The sequence below is a fragment of the Erythrolamprus reginae genome, chromosome 7 (genome assembly GCF_031021105.1).
Source record: "Erythrolamprus reginae isolate rEryReg1 chromosome 7, rEryReg1.hap1, whole genome shotgun sequence".
Taxonomy (NCBI): domain Eukaryota; kingdom Metazoa; phylum Chordata; class Lepidosauria; order Squamata; family Dipsadidae; genus Erythrolamprus; species Erythrolamprus reginae.
Genome location: NC_091956.1, coordinates 40220000 through 40240382, shown reverse-complemented (window position 1 = coordinate 40240382; position 20383 = coordinate 40220000). Strand labels below are relative to the sequence as shown.

The window sequence follows — 20383 nt, the reverse complement described above, 5'->3', positions numbered from 1 at the left end:
GCCTGATGGACCCAGAGGGCTTTCAGACGGCGCTTGGGGTTATCCCAGAGGCACTCGTCCACAGTTCGGCGGAGTCTCTTGCGGAGGCCTGGAACACGGCTGCTGAGGAGGCTCTCGACCGGATTGCGCCTTTGCAACCTCTCCGAGGCGTTAGACCCCGTAGAGCCCCATGGTTCAACGAGGAGCTCCGGGAGTTGAAGCGCCAAAAGAGACGTCTAGAGAAGCGATGGAGGAAGAGTAGGTCTGAATTCGAACGAACACTTCTAAGAGCTTTTATTAAGACTTACAAAGTGGCGCTCAGGGCGGCAAGATGCGCGTACCATGCCGCCTTGATTGCATCAGCGGAATCCCGCCCGGCCGCTCTGTTTAGGGTGACCAGCTCCCTTCTTAATCAGGGGGGAGTTGGGGAGCCCTTGCAGAGTAGTGCCAAGGATTTTAACATGTTTTTCGCTGATAAAGTCGCTCGGATTCGGGCCGACCTCGACTCCAATCGTAAAACAGAGTCGACTGACAACGAGTCAGTCGAGGTGACTGGGGCACGTACTTGTCCACCTGTCTGGGAAGAGTTTGATCTGGTGACACCTGATGAAGTGGACAAGGCCATTGGAGCTGTGAGTTCCGCCACCTGTTTACTGGATCCGTGTCCCTCCTGGTTGGTTTCGGCCAGCAGGGAGGTGACACGGAGCTGGGCCCAGGAGATTACCAACGCTTCCTTGGGGAGGGGAGTTTTTCCATCACTCTATAAAGAAGCGCTTGTGCGCCCCCTCCTCAAGAAGCCCTCCCTGGACCCAGCTGTGCTTAATAACTATCGTCCAGTCTCCAACCTTCCCTTTATGGGGAAGGTTGTTGAGAAGGTGGTGGCACTCCAGCTCCAATGGTCCTTGGAAGAAGCCGATTATCTAGGTCCCCAGCAGTCGGGTTTCAGGCCCGGTTACAGCACGGAAACCGCTTTGGTCGCGTTGATGGATGATCTCTGGCGGGCCCGGGACAGGGGTTTATCCTCTGTCCTGGTGCTCCTTGACCTCTCAGCGGCTTTCGATACCATCGACCATGGTATCCTTCTGCACCGGCTGGAGGGGCTGGGGGTGGGAGGCACTGTTCTTCAGTGGTTCTCCTCCTACCTCTCTGGCCGGTCGCAGTCGGTGTTAGTGGGGGGACAGAGGTCGACTCCTAGGTCTCTCCCTTGTGGGGTGCCTCAGGGGTCGGTCCTCTCCCCCCTGCTATTTAACATCTACATGAAACCGCTGGGCGAGATCATCCAAGGACATGGGGTGAGGTATCATCAATATGCGGATGATACCCAGCTTTACATCTCCACCCCATGCCCAGTCAATGAAGCGGTGGAAGTGATGTGCCGGTGCCTGGAGGCTGTTTTGGCCTGGATGGGTGTCAACAGACTCAAGCTCAACCCGGATAAGACGGAGTGGCTGTGGGTTTTGCCTCCCAAGGACAATTCCATCTGTCCGTCCATTACCCTGGGGGGGGATTATTGACCCCCTCAGAGAGGGTCCGCAACTTGGGCGTCCTCCTCGATCCACAGCTCACATTAGAACAACACCTTTCAGCTGTGGCAAGGGGGGCGTTTGCCCAGGTTCGCCTGGTGCACCAGTTGCGGCCCTATCTGGACCGGGACTCATTGCTCACAGTCACTCATGCCCTCATCACCTCGAGGTTCGACTACTGCAATGCTCTCTACATGGGGCTACCTTTGAAAAGTGTTCGGAAACTTCAGATCGTGCAAAATGCAGCTGCGAGAGCAGTCATGGGCCTACCTAGGTATGCCCATGTTTCACCATCACTCCGCAGTCTGCATTGGCTGCCGATCAATTTCCAGTCACAATTCAAAGTGTTGGTTATGACCTTTAAAGCCCTTCATGGCATCGGACCAGAATATCTCCGAGACCGCCTCCTGCCGCACGAATCCCAGCGACCGATTAGGTCCCACAGAGTGGGCCTTCTCCGGGTCCCGTCAACTAAACAATGTCGGTTGGCGGGCCCCAGGGGAAGAGCCTTCTCTGTGGCGGCACCGGCCCTCTGGAACCAACTCCCCCCGGAGATTAGAACTGCCCCTACTCTTCCTGCCTTCCGTAAACTCCTTAAAACCCACCTTTGCCGTCAGGCATGGGGGAACTGAACATCTCCCCCTGGGCACGTTTAATTTATGCATGGTATGTCTGTGTGTGTGTCTGTTAGCATATGGGGTTTTTAAATATTTAAATATTTTAAATTTGTCTGATTGCTTATGATTTGTTTTTACATGTTGTGAGCCGCCCCGAGTCTTCGGAGAGGGGCGGCATACAAATCTAAGTAATAAATAAATAATAAATAAATAAATAAATGTCCCCCCCCAAGGCAGGTATAGGCAAAAAAAATGCAAGTACTTACCTCAATCCCCCGCTGCTCCCGCTGGTTTGGGTTAGGGTACCTGGCCTCTCCTTGCCTGAAAGAGATACAATTTCCCTCTCTATTTACTATTACTGAACATCCAAAATATACTATTTAATCCTATGCATATATACCATGTGTGTACATACATATTACACACAGGCACACAAAAATCTACATTATCTACTATATAAACTGTATGTGTATATACAGAGACAGAGAGAGAGCTCTTATAAAATTATATACATTCAACCTCACTTACTGTGATATGAAAAACAAACCCAGAGTCCACTTTCTGCCACACATTTAACCATAACTAGAACATTACACATGCCTATTTCCGTAGCTTGCACATCACTGTTAGAGCTAGGAAATGTCATCAATTGAGTAAAATGTGGTGATTCTCACTTAATGTTTTTGCTTAACAACCAAAATTTTGGGCTTAATTGTGGTCATAGGTCTTTCTTTCTTCCTTCCTTCCTTCTTCCCTTCCTTACACACAGGCACACAGAAATCTACATTATCTACTATATACTGTAAACTGTATGTGTATATACAGAGACAGAGAGAGAACTCTTATAAAATTATATACATTCAACCTCACTTACTGTGATATGAAAAACAAACCCAGAGTCCACTTTCTGCCACACATTTAACCATAACTAGAACATTACACATGCCTTCAGACATTACACATGCCTACTTCCGTAGCTTGCACATCACTGTTAGAGCTAGGAAATGTCATCGATTGAGTAAAATGTGGTGATTCTCACTTAATGTTTTTGCTTAACAACCAAAATTTTGGGCTCAATTGTGGTCATAGGTCTTTCTTTCTTCCTTCTTCCCTTCTTCCCTTCTTCCCTTCTTCCCTTCCTTCCTTCCTTTTTTTTTCTTTCTTTCTTTCTTTCTTCCTTCCTTTCTGTCTCTCTCCTTCTTTCCTTCCTTCCTTCTTAATAATAATAATAATAATTTATTAGATTTGTATGCCGCCCCTCTCCGAAGACTCGGGGCGGCTCACAACAATAATAAAAACAATGTTACAGTGGAACAAATCTAATATTAAAAGAGAAAAAACATATAAAACCCCATCATTTAAAATCAAACAACACATACATACCAAACATAAAATATAAAAGTCTGGGGGAGGTGTCTCAGTTCCCCCATGCCTGGCGATATAGGTGGGTCTTGAGTAATTTATGAAAGACAAGGAGGGTGGGGGCAGTTCTAATCTCCTGGGGGAGTTGATTCCAGAGGGCCGGAGATGCCACAGAGAAGGCTCTTCCCCTGGGTCCCGCCAAACGGCATTGTTTAGTCGACGGGACCCGGAGAAGGCCAACTCTGTGGGACCTTATCAGTTGCTGGGATTCATGAGGTAGCAGGCGGTTCCGGAGGTACTCTGGTCCAATGCTATGTAGGGCTTTAAAGGTCATAACCAACACTTTGAATTGTGACTGGAAACTGATCGGCAGCCAATGCAGGCCACAGAGTGTTGTAGAAATGTGGGCGAATCTGGGAAGCCCCATGATGGCTCTCGCGGCCGCATTCCAAACACTTTTCAAAGGTAGCCCCACGTAGAGAGCGTTGCAGTAATCGAACCTCGAGGTGATGAGGGCATGAGCGACTGTGAGCAATGACTCCCTGTCCAAATAGGGAGTCCAAGTGAACCTGGGCAAACGCCCTCCTTGCCACAGCCGAAAGATGGTGTTCCAAGATGGTGTTCTTCTTTCCTTCTTCTCTCCCCCTTTCTTTTTCTGTCTGCCTATCTTCCTTCCTTCCTTTTTCTTTCCTTCTTCCATCCATTCCCTCCCTCCTTTCCTTTTTTGTCTATCTTCCTTCCTTCCTATCTACCATCTTTATTTGTCTGTCTCTCTTACTTCCTACCATCTTTTTCTGTCTGCCTGCCTGCCTGCCTTCTTACCATCTTTCTTTTTCTTTCTGTCTGTCTTCCTTCCTTCATAACATCTTTCTTCCTTCCTTTCTTTCTTTTCTGGTTGTCTTTCTGTCTTCCTTCCTTCTTCCTTCCTAACATCTTTCTCCTCCTCCCCCTCGGGTAAATTACACAGTCAATACTGTACTGGTTTTTATTTAAGGTTACAAAGAAAATGAAGAATCATTTTGAGTATTCTCTAAAATTTCTGCAGTGGGATTCATAGCTTATCTGTCAAAAGATTTTTCACCTGGCAGGAACCTTGGTGCAGGGCAGGCAGAAAGTGAAGTCCCGGAAGACGGGTGGCTGGCGAGGACCACGCGCTCCCATCCTCGTCTCCGCCGGGGTTGAAGGAAAGTTGAGGGACCCCTGCCCCGTCAAGAAATGCCTTGGTGGTGACATTCCAAGAGTTTTTGCCTCCCCACTCCGAAAACCTCGCTTCTCTGCATCCTGCCGAGGCTGAGAGGAGAGCGATAAAAAAGGGACTCTCGGCTTGGGACTTCTTGGCCGCTGATATGTTTCTCTCGACGCTGATATGTGCGCCGCCGCTGCCTTGCCCGCTTCCCCCAACCCCAGCTCCGTCCTCAACTGACAGAAGACGAAAAAACATGTCCTTTCCCATGGGTCTCTTCCCTGCAAATCCAAAAGTGAAATTAAAAGCCCTCATTTTCTCTTGCACCTCTTGTAGCAAGGAATCCCAGAGCGGGCAGGGGAGGTGCCTCCACAGACACAGTCGCCTTCCTTTCTGATCGCTGCCTGCTTGGAGCTCCCACCCCCACCCCCGTCAGGTCAGGTAATTTTCTTGCAGCAAGGAATCCTTCCAAAGGAAAATTACCGGAGCTGGTGGGGGGGGCTTCATGGTCACACGCGGGCCCGGGACAGGGGCGGGCCCAGGACAGGGGCTTGTCCTCTGTCCTGGTGCTTCTTGACCTCTCAGAAGCTTTCGATACCATCGACCATGGTATCCTTCTGCGCCGGCTGGAGGGGTTGGGAGTGGGAGGCACTGTTCTTCAGTGGTTCTCCTCCTACCTCTCCGGTCGGTCGCAGTCGGTGTTAGTGGGGGGTCAGAGGTCGACCTCTAGGTCTCTCCCTTGTGGGGTGCCTCGGGGGTCGGTCCTCTCCCCCCTGCTATTTAATATCTACATGAAACTGCTGGGTGACATCATCCAAGGGCATGGGATGAGGTATCATCAATATGCCAATGATACCCAGTTATACATCTCCACCCCATGTCCAGTCAACGAAGCAGTGGAAGTGATGTGCCGGTGCCTGGAGGCTGTTGGGGCCTGGATGGGTGTCAACAAACTCAAACTCAACCCAGACAAGATGGGGTGACTGTGGGTCCTGCCTCCCAAGGACAATTCCATCTGTCTGTCCATTACCCTGGGGGGAGAATCATTGACCCCCTCAGAGAGGGTTCGCAATTTCGGCGTCCTCCTCGATCCACAGCTCACATTAGAGAAACACCTTTCAGCTGTGGCGAGGGGGCATTCGCCCAGGTTCGCCTGGTGCACCAGTTGCGACCCCATTTGGACCGGGAGTCACTACTCACAGTCACTCATGCCCTCATCACCTTGAGGCTCAACTACTGTAACACTCTCTACATGGGGCTACCTTTGAAAAGTGTTCGGAAACTTCAGATCGTGCAGAATGCAGCTGCGAGAGCAATCATGGGCTTTCCCAAATATGCCCATGTTACTCCAACACTCCGCAGTCTGCATTGGTTGCCGATCAGTTTCCGGTCACAATTCAAAGTGTTGGTTATGACCTATAAAGCCCTTCGTGGCACCGGGCCAGAATATCTCAGGGACCGCCTTCTGCCGCACGAATCCCAGCGACCAGTTAGGTCCCACAGAGTGGGTCTTCTCCGGGTCCCGTCAACCAAACAATGTCGCTTGGGGGGACCCAGAGGAAGAGCCTTCTCTGTGGTGGCCCCGACCCTCTGGAACCAGCTCCCCCCAGAGATTAGAATTGCCCCCACACTCCTTGCCTTTCGTAAGCTGCTTAAAACGCCAGGCATGGGGGAACTAAAATACACTTTCCCCCTAGGCCTTCACAATTTTATGTATGATATGTTTGTATGCTTAAAACGCCAGGCATGGGGGAACTAAGATACACTTTCCCCCTAGGCCTTCACAATTTTATGTAGGATATGTTTGTATTTTTATATAATGGGTTTTTAACTGCTTTTTTTTTTAGTTTTGGATTTTGTTGTACTATTTTACTGCTGTTGTTAGCTGCCCTGAGTCTGCGGAGAGGGGCGGCATACAAATCCAATAAATAATAATAATAATAATATTTATTTATTTATTAATTACTTAGATTTGTATGCCGCCCCTCTCCGAAGACTCGGGGCGGCTAACAACAGCAGTATAATAATAATAATAATAATAATAATAATAATAATAACAACAACAACAACAACAACAACAACAACACGCACCACCCTGGCTTCGCTCCCACCCAGGCCCCAGGTAATTGAGGGGAGCCTAGCAAAAAAAGAGAGCTGCATTGTGCCAAAGCTTTTTCATCTGAGCTGCAGGCAGAGTGAGAGCTTCACAAGGGGGAAATAGACCACTTTGTGGCGGCACGGCTGGGCTCTCTTTTTTTCCCCTGCTGCTGCTGCTGCTACTGCTATCAGCGTGCTCCTCATTTTTTCCCCCTCTCCTCCTTCCTAGCCCCGGGAGGTGGCTGCGTGAGGCTGTAGGGGAGCCAGGCAGGAGAGAGGGAAGCTCACCAAGGCTAGGAAGAAGGAAACAGGGAAGAATTGAGGAGTGCAGATGCAGCAGCAGCAGGAGAAAAAAGGAGAGCCAAGACCGGTAATCCCGGAAGTGACTGCCGCTGGTCAATTGAAGCTATGCACAATTTCGTTTCCATCGGCAGGATGGTTCCATACCCTGGTGGGTCCAGCCTACCCCTGCTGCCAGCGCTCGGGCCATTGCAACGCCCGAGCACCATCAGTGACTTCAGTATAAGTCGAGGTGGGATTTTTCAGCACATTTTTTGTGCTGAAAAATTCGACTTATACTTGCGTATATACGGTAAATCAGAAGTGAATGCATCAAAAGCAAAGCAAAGTCTGAGGAAAAAGGCCTGATACTTGTCCTTATCAAAGTAACTCCAATTACACCCCTTGGCAAAACAACCAATCCCCATTGTCCATCTTCTTCAGGTGGACACATCTTCACTGGCATGTCATACTTTTGGAATGCATGCCACTAATGTACCCCATATCACCCCTTCTCAGGAGAAACGAAACACTCCTGGCCTTCACTAGAAGAAACAAAACTTACTTGGCCTCCTCCAGCAGACTTCCCCCTCCCAAATTCCAACACCTACTCCCACCCCCCATTTCTCATGATAGCTGAAGCGCAGTTGAAGGATGAAACACAGGGCGGATGACATTAAGCTTTCGTCAGCCCCTGCTGACTTCATCAGAGTGTAAAATCCCCGTTGAGGAGATACTTGCCTTTATGTAATGCCGATCAATTTGGTCACTGTGCACGTAATAGGCCCACACCCTTTCTTCCCACCTGTAATTAACTTTGTTGTTTCTGCCTTAGTCATGCTGACAGATGATGATGCAATTTCTGTTGCTTCTGTCCCCATTGTATATTGGGAGGGAGAGAAGGAGGGAGAGAGAGATGGTATAGGGTCTCCTGCTTGGACTAGATGACCTACATTGTCATTTCCAACTCCAATCTGTAATCTGAACTTCTAATTTACAATCTGTAATCTGAACACTTTTTTAAAAGTTTCAGTTGGATAACAAGTAAAAATAGAGGGGTTTGGTTATCTGCAAATTACAACATCTATTATAATACTTTAGGGATTTGTGTTAATATTAGCCAATACCTACTCCTCTCACAACCGGAAGCAAGTTAAAGTTAAAGTACAGGTAATGCAGGAGGAAGGCCCAGATCTTGCTGGGTCTTGATTCTTCAAAATAATTTTGGCCCAGTTATTCTTGCTAATCCCAGGGTATCATCAGGGCATGGTTATTTTTTTTTAAAAGGACAAGATAGCAGCCACAATGTATGACATCTAAAAAGCAAATAAAGCTTCAATAACATGGTAATGGCCACATCCTGGCTAGGAGGAATCTGCTAGCCCTGTCTTGCATACCATAGCATAAAAATCTAGAAGCAGGATGACTCTTTTTGCCCTTTAAAACAGCTCATGGCATTGTCCCTTAAGTTAAAAATCTATGGCCTTTCCTTTACTTTGATGTATCTTCCTGGGCTAGGGAGGACCATCTGTTTTGTCTCACCACTGAGGGAATAAACAAGTGATACCTGAGTACAACTTCTTATCACCTTCTCACTTTGAGGTTCCCACAAGAACCTCACCCTTGTGGATTGGCTCACCTCAGATTGGACAAAGAAGAGGATTTCTACATGTTTAACCTAACATTTTTGAGTGGGAATTTCAGGTCCTGCCTATTCTTCTTGCTATCACCATCTCCCAATAATAGTTCCTTTTGAAACATTGCCTGTTTCAAGAATTCTGTCTTCTTGAGGGGATAGGAAGGGTAAGTTCTTAAATTTGGTGGGATGTACACAGAGGAGTTCTGAGATCTACCTTGCCACATGAATTGGCCAGAAGACATCCTTCTAAACTGTTTCAAAGATGGGCTGAATGATGACCTCTACCACGCTTGCATCACTCACAGAACCCTGAATCACCACCAGACTAGTACATCCTCACAGAGGAGGCAGAGATCGACCAAACAAGGAACCAGTACCAGTCCAGCCAAGACTGGAAATGGTTCTCACCCATCTTAATGCGAGATGCCACTAAGCTCCTAGCAGTGCCTCTCTACTCAGCTGCCTGCTTCAAGCATGGCAGGGAAGGCCACTGAGCTGCAGAATGCTGAGTGAAAGCCCCGGCCAAGAAGGGAGACCCCCTGGCTGGGGGGAGACCAACAAAACCGATGTACCACAGAAAAGAATGATCCTGAAAAGCGGCAAGGTTGTCGAGTTCTGTATCTTCCTGAAGACCAGAGTGGGAACTCCAAACCCATCAGAAGAGGACTCCAACCCATCCAATAGCAATTTTGAAGATGACCCCCTGGTAAGTGGGCCAATCAAGTCAGTCACCCTGACCCTACAACCAATTTTCCCTCTAATTTTTTTTCGGGGTGGGCGGAAAAGTATAGTGTCTGAGCGGCAGTCCCCTTGGGACTGGGTGGCATAGAAGTACAAATAAATAAATAAATTTTAAAAAAATCCCTTCTTTTTTATTAAAAGAAATTAATAATAAAACAAAACCAAGCTCTATTACTATTAAAACTAAAACAACCAGCAAATCCAAAAACATAACTATTAATAAAAACAGGTGAGGGCTGGGGGGGGGTCTCTGTTATTATTTAAGTGCTTTTACCATATGCTTTAAATCAAGAGTCACTTCTCTCTCTGTTTCTCTCTCTTTCCTGTCATTCTCTGCCTCAATCATTTTCTCATTTCTCTTCCCCCCCTTTTTTCTATCATTTCTCTCTCCCTCTCTGTTCCTTCCACTCCTCTCTCTCTCTTGCTTTCTTCCTCTCTCTCACTCTCTTCCTTCCTCTCTCCTCTCTCACTCTTTCTTTCTTGCTCTCTCACTCTCTCTCTTCCTTCCTATCTTCTCTCTTTCTTTCTCTCTCTCTCCCTTCCTTTCTTTCCTTCTCTCTTCCTTCCACTTTTTTCTCTTTCTCTCTTTTCCTTCCTTCCCCTCTTCCCCTCCCTCTCCCTCTCTTTCTCCCTCTCTCCCTTTATATTTATCTCTTCCTTCCTTCCTCTCTTCCTCCCTTTCTCTCTCCCTCTCGTTCACTTTTCTCTCCCTTCCTTCTTTCCCTCCCTCCCTCCTTCTTTCCCCTCCTCTTTCCCTCCCTCTCTTTCCCTCCCTCTCTCTCCACATCTCCGGTGGGGAGCCAGCTTTGCTGACCGGCACAAGGCTTAAGCCAGCTGCCCGGGAAAGCCAGGAAGGTCCTCCTGCCCCCCCCACCCGAAAACACAACAGAGGTCTGCCGCCACCAGCTTGAGCCTCCCGTTGCTCCCTGCCGCTTCGCCTGTCATCCTGGACCTCTGTTGTGTTTTCGGGGGGGAGCGGCAGGAAAGCCCTGTGCCGGCCAGGAAAGCCGGCTTTCCGGGAAAGCAGTGCGCTTTTCAAATGCGCTGCTTTCCTGCAACTCTTTCCTGGGCAGGGGGGAGGAAGCCACTTCCCCCCCCAGGAAAGAGGTGCAGGAAAGCAGCGTGTTTAAAAGGTGCGCTGCTTTCCCGGAAAGCCGGCTTTCCTGGCCGGCACAGGGCTTTCCCGATGCTCCCCCCCGAAAACACAATGGAGGTCCAGGATGACAAGTGAAGCGTCGTGGAGCAACGGGAGGCTCAAGCAGGCAGCCTCTGCGCTTTTCTTTTGGCGGAAGAGGAGGAGAGGGGGCAGATCGGGCGGGCGGGCGGGGGGCAGTGCCGAGAGGCCAGGGGCACGAGGGGACCGGAGGCACAGTGGGGAGGCAGGGGCGGCCGCAGCTCCCTTTCCTTCTACTGCCGGCACCTCCCCGGGGGATGGGGAGTGCGCGCCCATGGAAAAGGGTGCATGGGGGGGTATTTTTGGGCGCAGCTTACGGGGAACGCTGCCTACAACTATTAATCTCCAGCTTGGGGAAGAAAGCCTTACTGGACTTGGGGTGCATCAGATGCTTAATAAGCCCAAATGTGAGAGGGAGTCTAGGGTCCTCCTGAAGAGACTAAAAATCCCAATTGTATTCTGTCAAATTCGTCTGTCGCGAATAAAGTCCCAGCTACATCTGCCACTGAGGCCTTGGAGCTAGCCATAGAGAGTCACACTGAGACTAATTTTCATGGTGGCACCCAGAATGGAATGGCCCCTTGTTTTAGGACTTATAAGGCACCAGGCGGACCTGGGCAAACGCCCCCTTCACCACAGCTGAAAGATGGTGTTCCAAAGTTAGCTATGGATCGAGGAGGACACCCAAGTTGCGGACCCTCTATGAAGGGGTCAATAATCCCCCCCCAAGGTAATGCACAGAGAGATGGAATTGTCCTTGGGAAGCAAAAACCACAGCCACTCCACCTTGTCAGGATTGAGTTTGATGTTAAATAGGAGAGGAAAGAGGACCGAACCCTGAGGCACCCCGCAAAAGAGGGGCCTGAGGGTTGACTTCTGTCCTCCTACTGACACCAACTGTGACTGTCCAGAGAGATAGGAGCAGAACCACTGTAGCACAGTGACTTCTACTTCTGACTCCCTTAGTTGTTGCAGAAGGATACCATGGTCAATGGTATCAAAAGCAGCTGAGAAGTCAAGTAGCACCAAGATAGAGGAATGACCTCCATCTCAGACTTGCCAAAGATATCCATCAGAATGACCAAAGCAGTTTCCATGCTGTAGCCTGGTCTGAAGCCCAGTTGAAAAGAGTCTAGATAATCCACTTGTTCCAATGATAATAGAAACTGGAGTAAATGTTCCCTCTAATTTTTTTTGTGTGTGGGTGGGAAAGTATAGTGTCTCAGTGGCAGTCCTTTTGGGACTGGGCGGCACAGGATTCAAAACAATATAAATAAATAAATAAATATTTCTCATTTCTCTTTTTTCTCCCCTTTTTGCTTTCATTTCTTTCTCTCTCTTCCTTCCTCTCCTCTCTCTCTTGTTTTCTTTATTTCTCTCTCACTCACTCTCTCTTTCTCTCTCTCTTGCTATCTCTTTCTCTATCCCCCCTCCTGCTCTCTCTTTTTCTCTTTCTCTCTCCCTCTCTCTCTCTTGCTCTGTCTCTTGCTCTCTGTCTCTTGCTCTCTGTCTCTCTTGCTTTCTCTCTCTCTTGTTCTCTCTTTCTCTCTCCTCCTTTCTTCTCTCTCTCTTCCTCTCCTTTTCTGTCTGCTCTCTTGCTTTCTTTCTCTCACACTCTCTTTCTCTCTCTCTCTTGCTTTCTTTCTCACTTTCTCTCTCTCTCTTGCTTTCTTTCTCACTTTCTCTCTCTCTCTTGCTTTCTTTCTCTCTTTCTCTCCTCCTTTTTCTCTCTCTCTCTTTCTCTTTCGTACACCACACCAGCAACAGAGAGAGAGAGAGAAAGAGAGAGAGAGACATAACGGAGGGCGGCTTGTTAGTCTGCGGCCCCTGGATGAGCGGCCCTGCATGACCCCAGCGCCAATCCGGCTCTCCAGCTAAGAGGCAGCAGCCATGTCCACCCCTTCACCCTGCCCGGCATCCATGGTGCCCAGCGCCCGGCCCTGCACTGCCTCCGCCTCCCAGGAGCGCACCCGACCTCTACCTGCAGGAACGTCAGTGGGGTGCCGCAAAGGGCTGTGCTTGAAAGCCGCCACGGCGCCGTTGTTGTTGTTGCCATCCCGAATTGCTCGCTTCTCTGGCCAGCAAAGCCGGCTGCAGGAAACCGGCGCATTTGAAAAGTGTGCGTTTAAAAAGCGCACCGCTTTCCCGGGCAGCCAGCTTTGTTGGCCGGAGAAGCGAGCGATCCGGGACTGTGTGGTTTTGCACCACTTCAAAAGTTTCTGCACAGGGGTTCTTAATGGCTGCGCGGGCGCGTGCCTGCGCAGCTTAGAGATGACAGTGACTGGAGTGCCACCACTTTCTCTACAACCTTTCCCACAAAGGGTAGATTGGAGATTGAATGAAAGTTCTTTAATTTAGCTGGATCCAGGGAAGGCCTCTTGAGGAGGGCCTTCACAACCACTTCCTTTAATGGTTGCAGGAAGGAACCCTCCCTCAAGGGCATGAAACCAATCAGGAGGGGCATGAGTCCAATAAACACATGGAGGAACTCATCACTCCCATAACCTTGTCCAAATCCTCAGGAGTCAGGATCAAATTCATCCCACACAATAGGATTAAGACCTAACCCTGTCACCTGAGTCAGAATTGCCTAATCAGAGTCCAGGTCCATCCAAATCTTGGTGACTTTATCTGACAGAAACCAAACAAATTCCTCAGCTCTACCCTGCAAGGGCTCCTCCATTCCCTCTGCATTGAGAAGGAAATGAGTCACCCTAAAGAGGGCAGCTGGGCACGAATCAGCAAACGCAATAAGTGCGGAAAAATGTGAACATTTTGCTGCCCGTATCACCACTAAGTAAGTCCTAATAAAGGCTCTTAACCGTGTTTGGTCAGATAAAGAGTTATAGGTTCTCCAGCATGTCTCTAGACATCTCTTATGGTGCTTCATCTCCCGAGCTCCTCAGTAAACTTTCCTGGATCCACTGCCATGGAGAGGTCGCAAAGGTGCAATCCAGTCTAGTGCCCTTGATGATGCCCTGTTCCAGGCAACCACAAGGGACTCAGCTGGACTATGGACAAGTGAGTCAGGTATTTCCTCACGTTCCCTCTGGAGCTCTTCTGAGTCCATTAGGCATCTGGGGCGGAACCACTTAATTGGCTCCATCTCCTGCGATGAGGGAGTGGTGCCTTAAAGTCTAACCTCAGTAGGAAATGATCTGGCCATGACAAGAGAGAAGCATCTATACCCCCTAATTCCAGATCATGTCTCCACTGCCCCCGAGAGGAACACTAGGTCAAGTGTGTGTCCCCCCTCCCATGAGTCAGAACCTGAACTACTTGGGACAGGTCCATGGTTGTCATGGAAGCCATGAACTCCTGAACTGCATCCAAGGATTCGTTGAAGTCCCCCAGCACCATAATCCTGGGGAACTCCACCGCCAATCCATTACTGCCTCTAGAAGCACAGGCAGAGTTGTTGTAAAGTGGTTGGGAGGTAGGTACATCATCAACAAACCCAACTGAATCTTTGAGTCCAACTTCAAGGGGAGAGATTCACATCCAACAAACTCCAGGGTAGAGATGCTGTGAGAGCAAAGATAATAATTCCACCCCTTTCCTGAAGTCGCAGCTGATGCATTACCTGAAACCTGTCAGAGAAATATTAAGAAAGATTATAGATTATGCTCAGATGAATAGATTGAAGCTTAAAGATAAAGAAGATTTGGACTACTATAAAATTTGGGGAAAGTTTTATGATTGGATGGAAATTAAAAATACGTAGTTAAAATAAATAACTACACTTAAGAAACAATGTAAAAAAGTTTTTACTATTAACTAGTGATAATCCAGGTGACAAGAAAAGATTTGGTGGCAGCACTAGTTAATGATATAACACGTGTTTAAAGTAGATATGATTTGAAAACTTTTTAAAGTTAATGCTGTTTGTTAAATAGTTTAAGTGTTGGATTGTTATGGGATGCTAGAAAAGTTTATTTAGAGAGAAATGTTATTGTGTTAAAAATGTTTTTATTTAGCTTTTAAATATTCAGTTTTTTTTAATACGTTAAATGTTGGAGAGATGAATTTGTGAAAATTTAATTTAATATAGGAACACAAGATGTTCCATTAGGATGTATTAGAGAAGAAAATTTTAGATATGCATATTGTTAGGTAATCATTATGTGCTTTGTATCAATGTATGTTTTATTTTTAAGGCAGAATTTTAAAAAAAAAAAAATTATACTCAAAAACCTGTCAGGGCACATCTCCAAGAGGGGAACACCCCCCCCCCTTCATGGCTCAGCCAGATCTCGATTATACATGCCAGGTCTGCCCCCTCCTCCAGGAGTAAATCTCAAAAGAGGGGGGCCTTAATGAAGAGGCTTCTTTTTCATTCAGGGCATCAAATCCCACATGAGATAACAATGGACAGAATGAGAACTGAACCAGTCTTTTGATTGGGCTTCTGCCTGGCTCCCTGCACTCTCATGGCCTCCTCTGCAATACGAGGAATGCAGTAACCTCAAGTCCCAGGAATTACATCATAGGACCAAGGCCCCAAGTGCACCTAGTCAGATAGACTTTCTTGTAAACCCCAGCCAATGAGAAACTAAATTGAGCTGGAGTTTAGGAGGTGGGGAGACAGCCTGTCCCCCTCCCACTCAGTCTGGTGGTGCCATAGTCTGCATAGAAAGCACCACAGGGGAAGCACCTGGAAGCTGGCAGGTGGGTGGCAATGGTGGCCTACTGGTGCCCCATGCCAAATTCTGAAAGCCCACCAGTTGTCTTTGCTTCTCCCACTCCCTCAACCAACCCTATCTCCATGGTGTGAGCAATGACAAAGCTCCTGGCAACTGTTGTATCCAACTGGTGCCTTTTTCTCATCTTCCTTCCTTCCCCCTCACCTCTTCCCATAGAAACTGCTATGGCTGCCCAGCCATCAAGCTCCTAGGGCACCAGGACCCTGCAGCCAAGCCCTCTGGGTTCACAGGTTTACCAAGCTGGAGGAGAGTAAATGGATGGTGGGGCTTCTGCTGAACAGGGCTGTTGTTGCCAGTGTTGCCACTGCAGAGTGAGGCAAGGCAGGTGTCGGGGCAGGGTTTGCCTGGCTGCAAGGTTCCAAGGTGCATGGGTACAGTGCAGGTTGGGCAGTGTGAGATGAACATGGCTTATTGGACACCCCATGTTCACATCCAGCTGGCTTTCACCAGCAGTTAAAGGGGCAATGAGCTGCAGCTGCTGCCAGGCACCTCAAGACCCTGTGCGCTCACCTACTGTACATGCACCCAGGGGGAGTGCCAGGACAGTTCCAAGGTGACAGGGGCCAGCCCCTTGCTGTCTCCAAGGCAGCCCCAAGAGTCAGATCTAAGCCCATTGCGGGCTGGATCTGGCCCTCAGATCTTGAGTTGGACATATCTGTTCTATGCTAAGGATCTTCACAACACAAGAGCAGAATTGTAATGTTCTTGGGATAGCTGGGGCTGGGGAGGATTGGGGGAATGAAAATAGGGAGCATTTGGTTAGCTGGGAAATAGTGAGGGTGAAGGCAACCATACATTGGGGAGAGCCTTTGTAAACCTGCCCCTGGTAGTAAAAGTGTGGATTTTCTGATCTGATTAAAATCCAAATAACAAAAACATTATACTGCATATTTATTTCCAACAAAATAATGAACCTGCAATCCATCTTTGAAACCCTAAAACTGGGAAACCTCCTATTAATCAAAATTTATATTCACAATTCTCTGCTTAACAGGAAAATAAGTTGGAGAGCAATGAAAGAAATGATTGAATCTTAAAATATCCATAAATGTGTTTTTTTCTGTTCCTTCTTTGTAGTTGTGTGTAATATTGGAGCCAATGCAAGAACTAATGTCAAGACATAAAACATATAATTTATGTCCTCGGGACTGCCTGAAAACATGTTTGTTTCAAAAATGGCAGCAGATGGTGGCACCTCCAGGTAGGAATTCTCTCTGGTCTCTAATTCTAAGTGGGTGAAAGAATAAAAATTTAAAAACATGGAATAAAGTCCTGTGACTATTCTGCAGATATTCGTTCTAAATCAGTGTTTCAATAGAATTATTGGATTCCTACATGTTAACAATTCTATGAGAAGGGAATGGTGAAAGAGAGTACATGATCTCACACACAGGATGATCATTGTACAAATAATGAAAAGGATAGTTCTGCCTAGCACATTCAACTACTTCTCCGTCATTTTAGTTGCATGCAGTTCTTCTGGATCATGTACAGATGTAATCCTACACCCTTAAAAAGAGATATGGAAACCAATTGCTGTTGAAATTAGCATGCCAGCCATTGTAGAGGTTGCCCAAAATGCACAGTTCCTTAAAAATGCAGGTGACATTCCCAAGATGTTTTGCAGTTTGCAGAGTCAAGAACATCAGGGATAAAAATGGTTGAGGCTGAAGCTTTTAGATTGTGCTTGAAGTCAAACGTTTTGAAGTGCCCTGTTCTTAGATGAATAACTGTGAGAAGAGACTCTGTCCAGATAGGACCGCAACTGGTGCACCAAGCAAACCTGTGCAAACATCCCCCTTGCCACAGCCAAAAGATGATGTTCTAAATGCTTCACTTAATTGACACGGGATGGAGATGTACAGCTAAGTATCATCAGTGTACTGATGGTAACTCACCCCGTGTCGTGGAATGATCTCACCCACTATGAGCTCTTTCTGATTAAAAACATTTTTGATTCAGTGTTTCTCTGAACCTACACTTCAGGATTTATCCAGAACAGAAGAGTTCTTTAAATAAATAAATCCCTAACTGCACCCCTTGCAAACTAATGCTTCTATTGACTTCTAGACTGCAAAGTCAATGGATGTAAATCTTAAATTTCTATTCTGACTCTGAGCCAAGGTAATCTAGTTTCTTGATAGTGCCCATTATGAATCCAAGCAATTTGTTTCCTCTTTTTGCACAGTTGACTATGACAAGCACCTTTGTACAAAGATTATAAAACACTATTACTATGATACAGTATTTCCCAACCTTGGCAAGGTTATGATTCTCCAATTAGTATGGCTGACTAGGGAATTCTGAGTTGAAATCCACATATCTTAAAGTTGCTAAAGTTGGGAAACACTACTATAATACAACACAATCTATACAGAATTGCAGAATAGCATTTAGCAGAGTATTGGTTTTGTATCATGGATGCCAAACTATAAACAACTGTTCCTTCTTTTTTCTACTTCTTAATTTATATGTGCTTTTTGACTCAGGTTAATTTTTTCAATAGTTAGCCTTATTTTCAACATTGTCTCTGCCCCCTTTTAATGAATTTGAGAGTGTGCAGACTTATGTATGGCAGCCAGATTCCTTCGACTCTCTGCATATGCCTTTGTGCTGCATCTCTACCTTTTCTCTCCCACAGCAGAGCCTGCAAGACAGCCCACCAGCAAAAGGAGAAAAAGAAAAATTTCCACCAGTAGTACCTCCAATATCAGTGCCGGGAATAACATCAACAGCACCAACAGCAAGAAGAAAGCCACAGCAGTGAACCTGAGCCTTGCCAATCAGGTACCTGTAAGTCTCCTTTTCCTTTTAGGCCTCACCTAAGACCACCTGTAGGCCAGGATCCCTAAAAGAGCAAAAACTGCTGCAAATCATTAAGCAATTTCTTCCCATATTGGGTTCCCAAGTGAAACAAATCTGTGAAGGGGAATAAAATATTTTTCAGATATATTAGTGATAGAAAGAATAACTGCAGCATCAAAGCTTAGTACTGGAGATAATACATACATTGATGGTAATAAGGAGGTGGCTGACCATTTGAATAGCTACTTCTGTTCAGTTTTCTCAGAAAACAGCTTACAATATAATACTATGGGTGGATATAGCATTGCTTCCATCTGTAGGGATTCAGCTTTCAGTGATCTCAGAGGCCAATGCTTTAGAAGAACTTGAATGATTAAAGACAAATAAGGCAATGGGTCCAGATTGCATCTACCCCAGAATTCTTAAAGAACTCAGATATGTGATTGCTACCCCCTGACTGATTTGTTTAACCAATCCCTGTTAACAGGAGATGTTCCTGATGATTGGAGAATGGTTAGTGTTGTGTCTATCCACAAGAAGGTCAGTAGAGAAGCAGCTAGTAACTACAGGCCAGTTAGCTTGACATCAGTTAAAATTAAAATGATGGAGAGTCTACTCAAAAAGAGGATAAATCAGCACCTAAAAACCAATACAGTGGTCCCTCGATTTGCGCGTTCTCGATTAGCGCGAAACGCTGCAACGCGGTTTTTCAAAAAATATTAATTAAAAAAATAAAATATTAAAAAATAAAAAATAAGTCCACGCTAGTTCTCTCTCTCTTTCTCTCCCTGTTGCCGGCGTGGTATATGAGAGAGAAAGAGAGAGGCAGAGGTCGGGCGCATTACCGGGAGGTGGAGGCGGCGTGGGGACGCTGGGTGCCGGGGACTCCGAGGAGGGGGTGGACGTCTGTTCCCTGAATGGAGACCGCCGGCCGCTCAATCGGGCCAGCAGGGAACAGAATGGAGCCTTCCGCGGCGGGGCTGGTAAGGGGGGGAGCCGAGGGGGGAGCCGAGCCCAGCCCCGTGGCATTCACACACGCCCCCCTGGATGAGCGGCCCCGCATGGCCCCAGCGCCGGACTCCGTTGCCGAACGGCGAAACCGGAAGGGGCGAGGTGGGGGAGAACGGGAGGCTCAGCATTCCGGCAGTCGCAGCGCTGGCTGTCAACTTTTCTTTTTAGCACTGGGGAGGCAAGTCAGCTCCTGCCCAGTTTTAAAAAGAAAAGTTGACAGCCAGCGATTGTTCCGCTGCCGCCAGCATGGAGCCCACGGGGGATTCGCTTTCCTCCCGCCGGCAGCCGACTGATCGTGGGCTCCTTCGCAACCTCGGAGAGCTTCCTGGTTTTCGTGAGCTTTCATGCCCTGGAAGCTCTCCGAGGTTGCGAAGGAGCCCACGATCAGTCTCGGCTGCGGGTGGGAGGAAGGCGAATCCCCCGTGGGCTCCATGCTGGCGGCAGCGGAACAATCGCTGGCTGTCAACTTTTCTTTTTAAAACTGGGCAGGAGCTGACTTGCCTCCCCAGTGCTAAAAAGAAAAGTTGACAGCCAGCGCTGCGACTGCCGGAATGCTGAGCCTCCCGTTCTCCCCCACCTCGCCCCTTCCGGTTTCGCCGTTCGGCAACGGAGTCCGGCGCTGGGGCCATGCGGGGCCGCTCATCCAGGGGGGCGTGTGTGGACTGGCAAGCGGCAAGCGGCAAGTGATCTGGCGGGAAGACCAAGGGAAGGTTCCTTCAGCCGCCCAACACCTGATCCGCTCCGCAGCGCGGCAGCAGCGAGGAGCCGAAGATGGGGTTTCCCCTTTGCCTTTACCCCATCTTCGGCTCCGCGCTGCGGAGCAGATCAGCTGTTGGGCGGCTGAAGGAATCTTCCCTTGGTCTTCCCCGCCGCCCACACGCAAACTCCACCATCTGCGCATGTGCGGCCATGAAAAAAATGGCGCACATGCGCAGATGGTGGTTTTACTTCCGCATCCAATATAACGCGGAAATCGGTTAGCGCGGGAGGTCTTGGAACGTAACCCCCGCGCTAACCGAGAGATCACTGTAACTTATTAGACTCAAATTAGCGTGGCTTTACTGAGGGCAAATCATGTCAGACTAATCTCATTGATTTCTTTGACTATGTCACAAAAGTGTTGGATGAAGGTGGTGCCGTGGATATTGCCTTTCTCCACTGCACTGCTCAGAGAGTCCAACGTGGGTAATACTTCAGCCTTATTGGCAGGGACTGAGTTAAAAATTAGCATAATTATTATGTCCCGCCCACCACTGCCCCCTCTTAGCCA

The 20383-nt window shown here is 47.9% G+C and overlaps 1 protein-coding gene across 4 annotated transcripts in view; it reads left to right on the top strand.

The window, feature by feature from the left end:
• LDB2 (LIM domain binding 2) overlaps positions 1–20383 on the top strand; it is a 266234-nt gene that overhangs the window by 237104 nt on the left and 8747 nt on the right. The window contains exons 6-7 of one of the 4 annotated variants that reach the window (XM_070757375.1): positions 16375–16498; positions 17942–18084. In XM_070757375.1, coding sequence (XP_070613476.1) covers positions 16375–16498; positions 17942–18084 — 267 coding nt within the window. Of the gene's footprint in view, positions 1–16374; positions 16499–17938; positions 18091–20383 lie in introns of all 4 variants that reach the window. The other 3 variants (XM_070757373.1, XM_070757374.1, XM_070757372.1) reach the window with 3 other exon arrangements.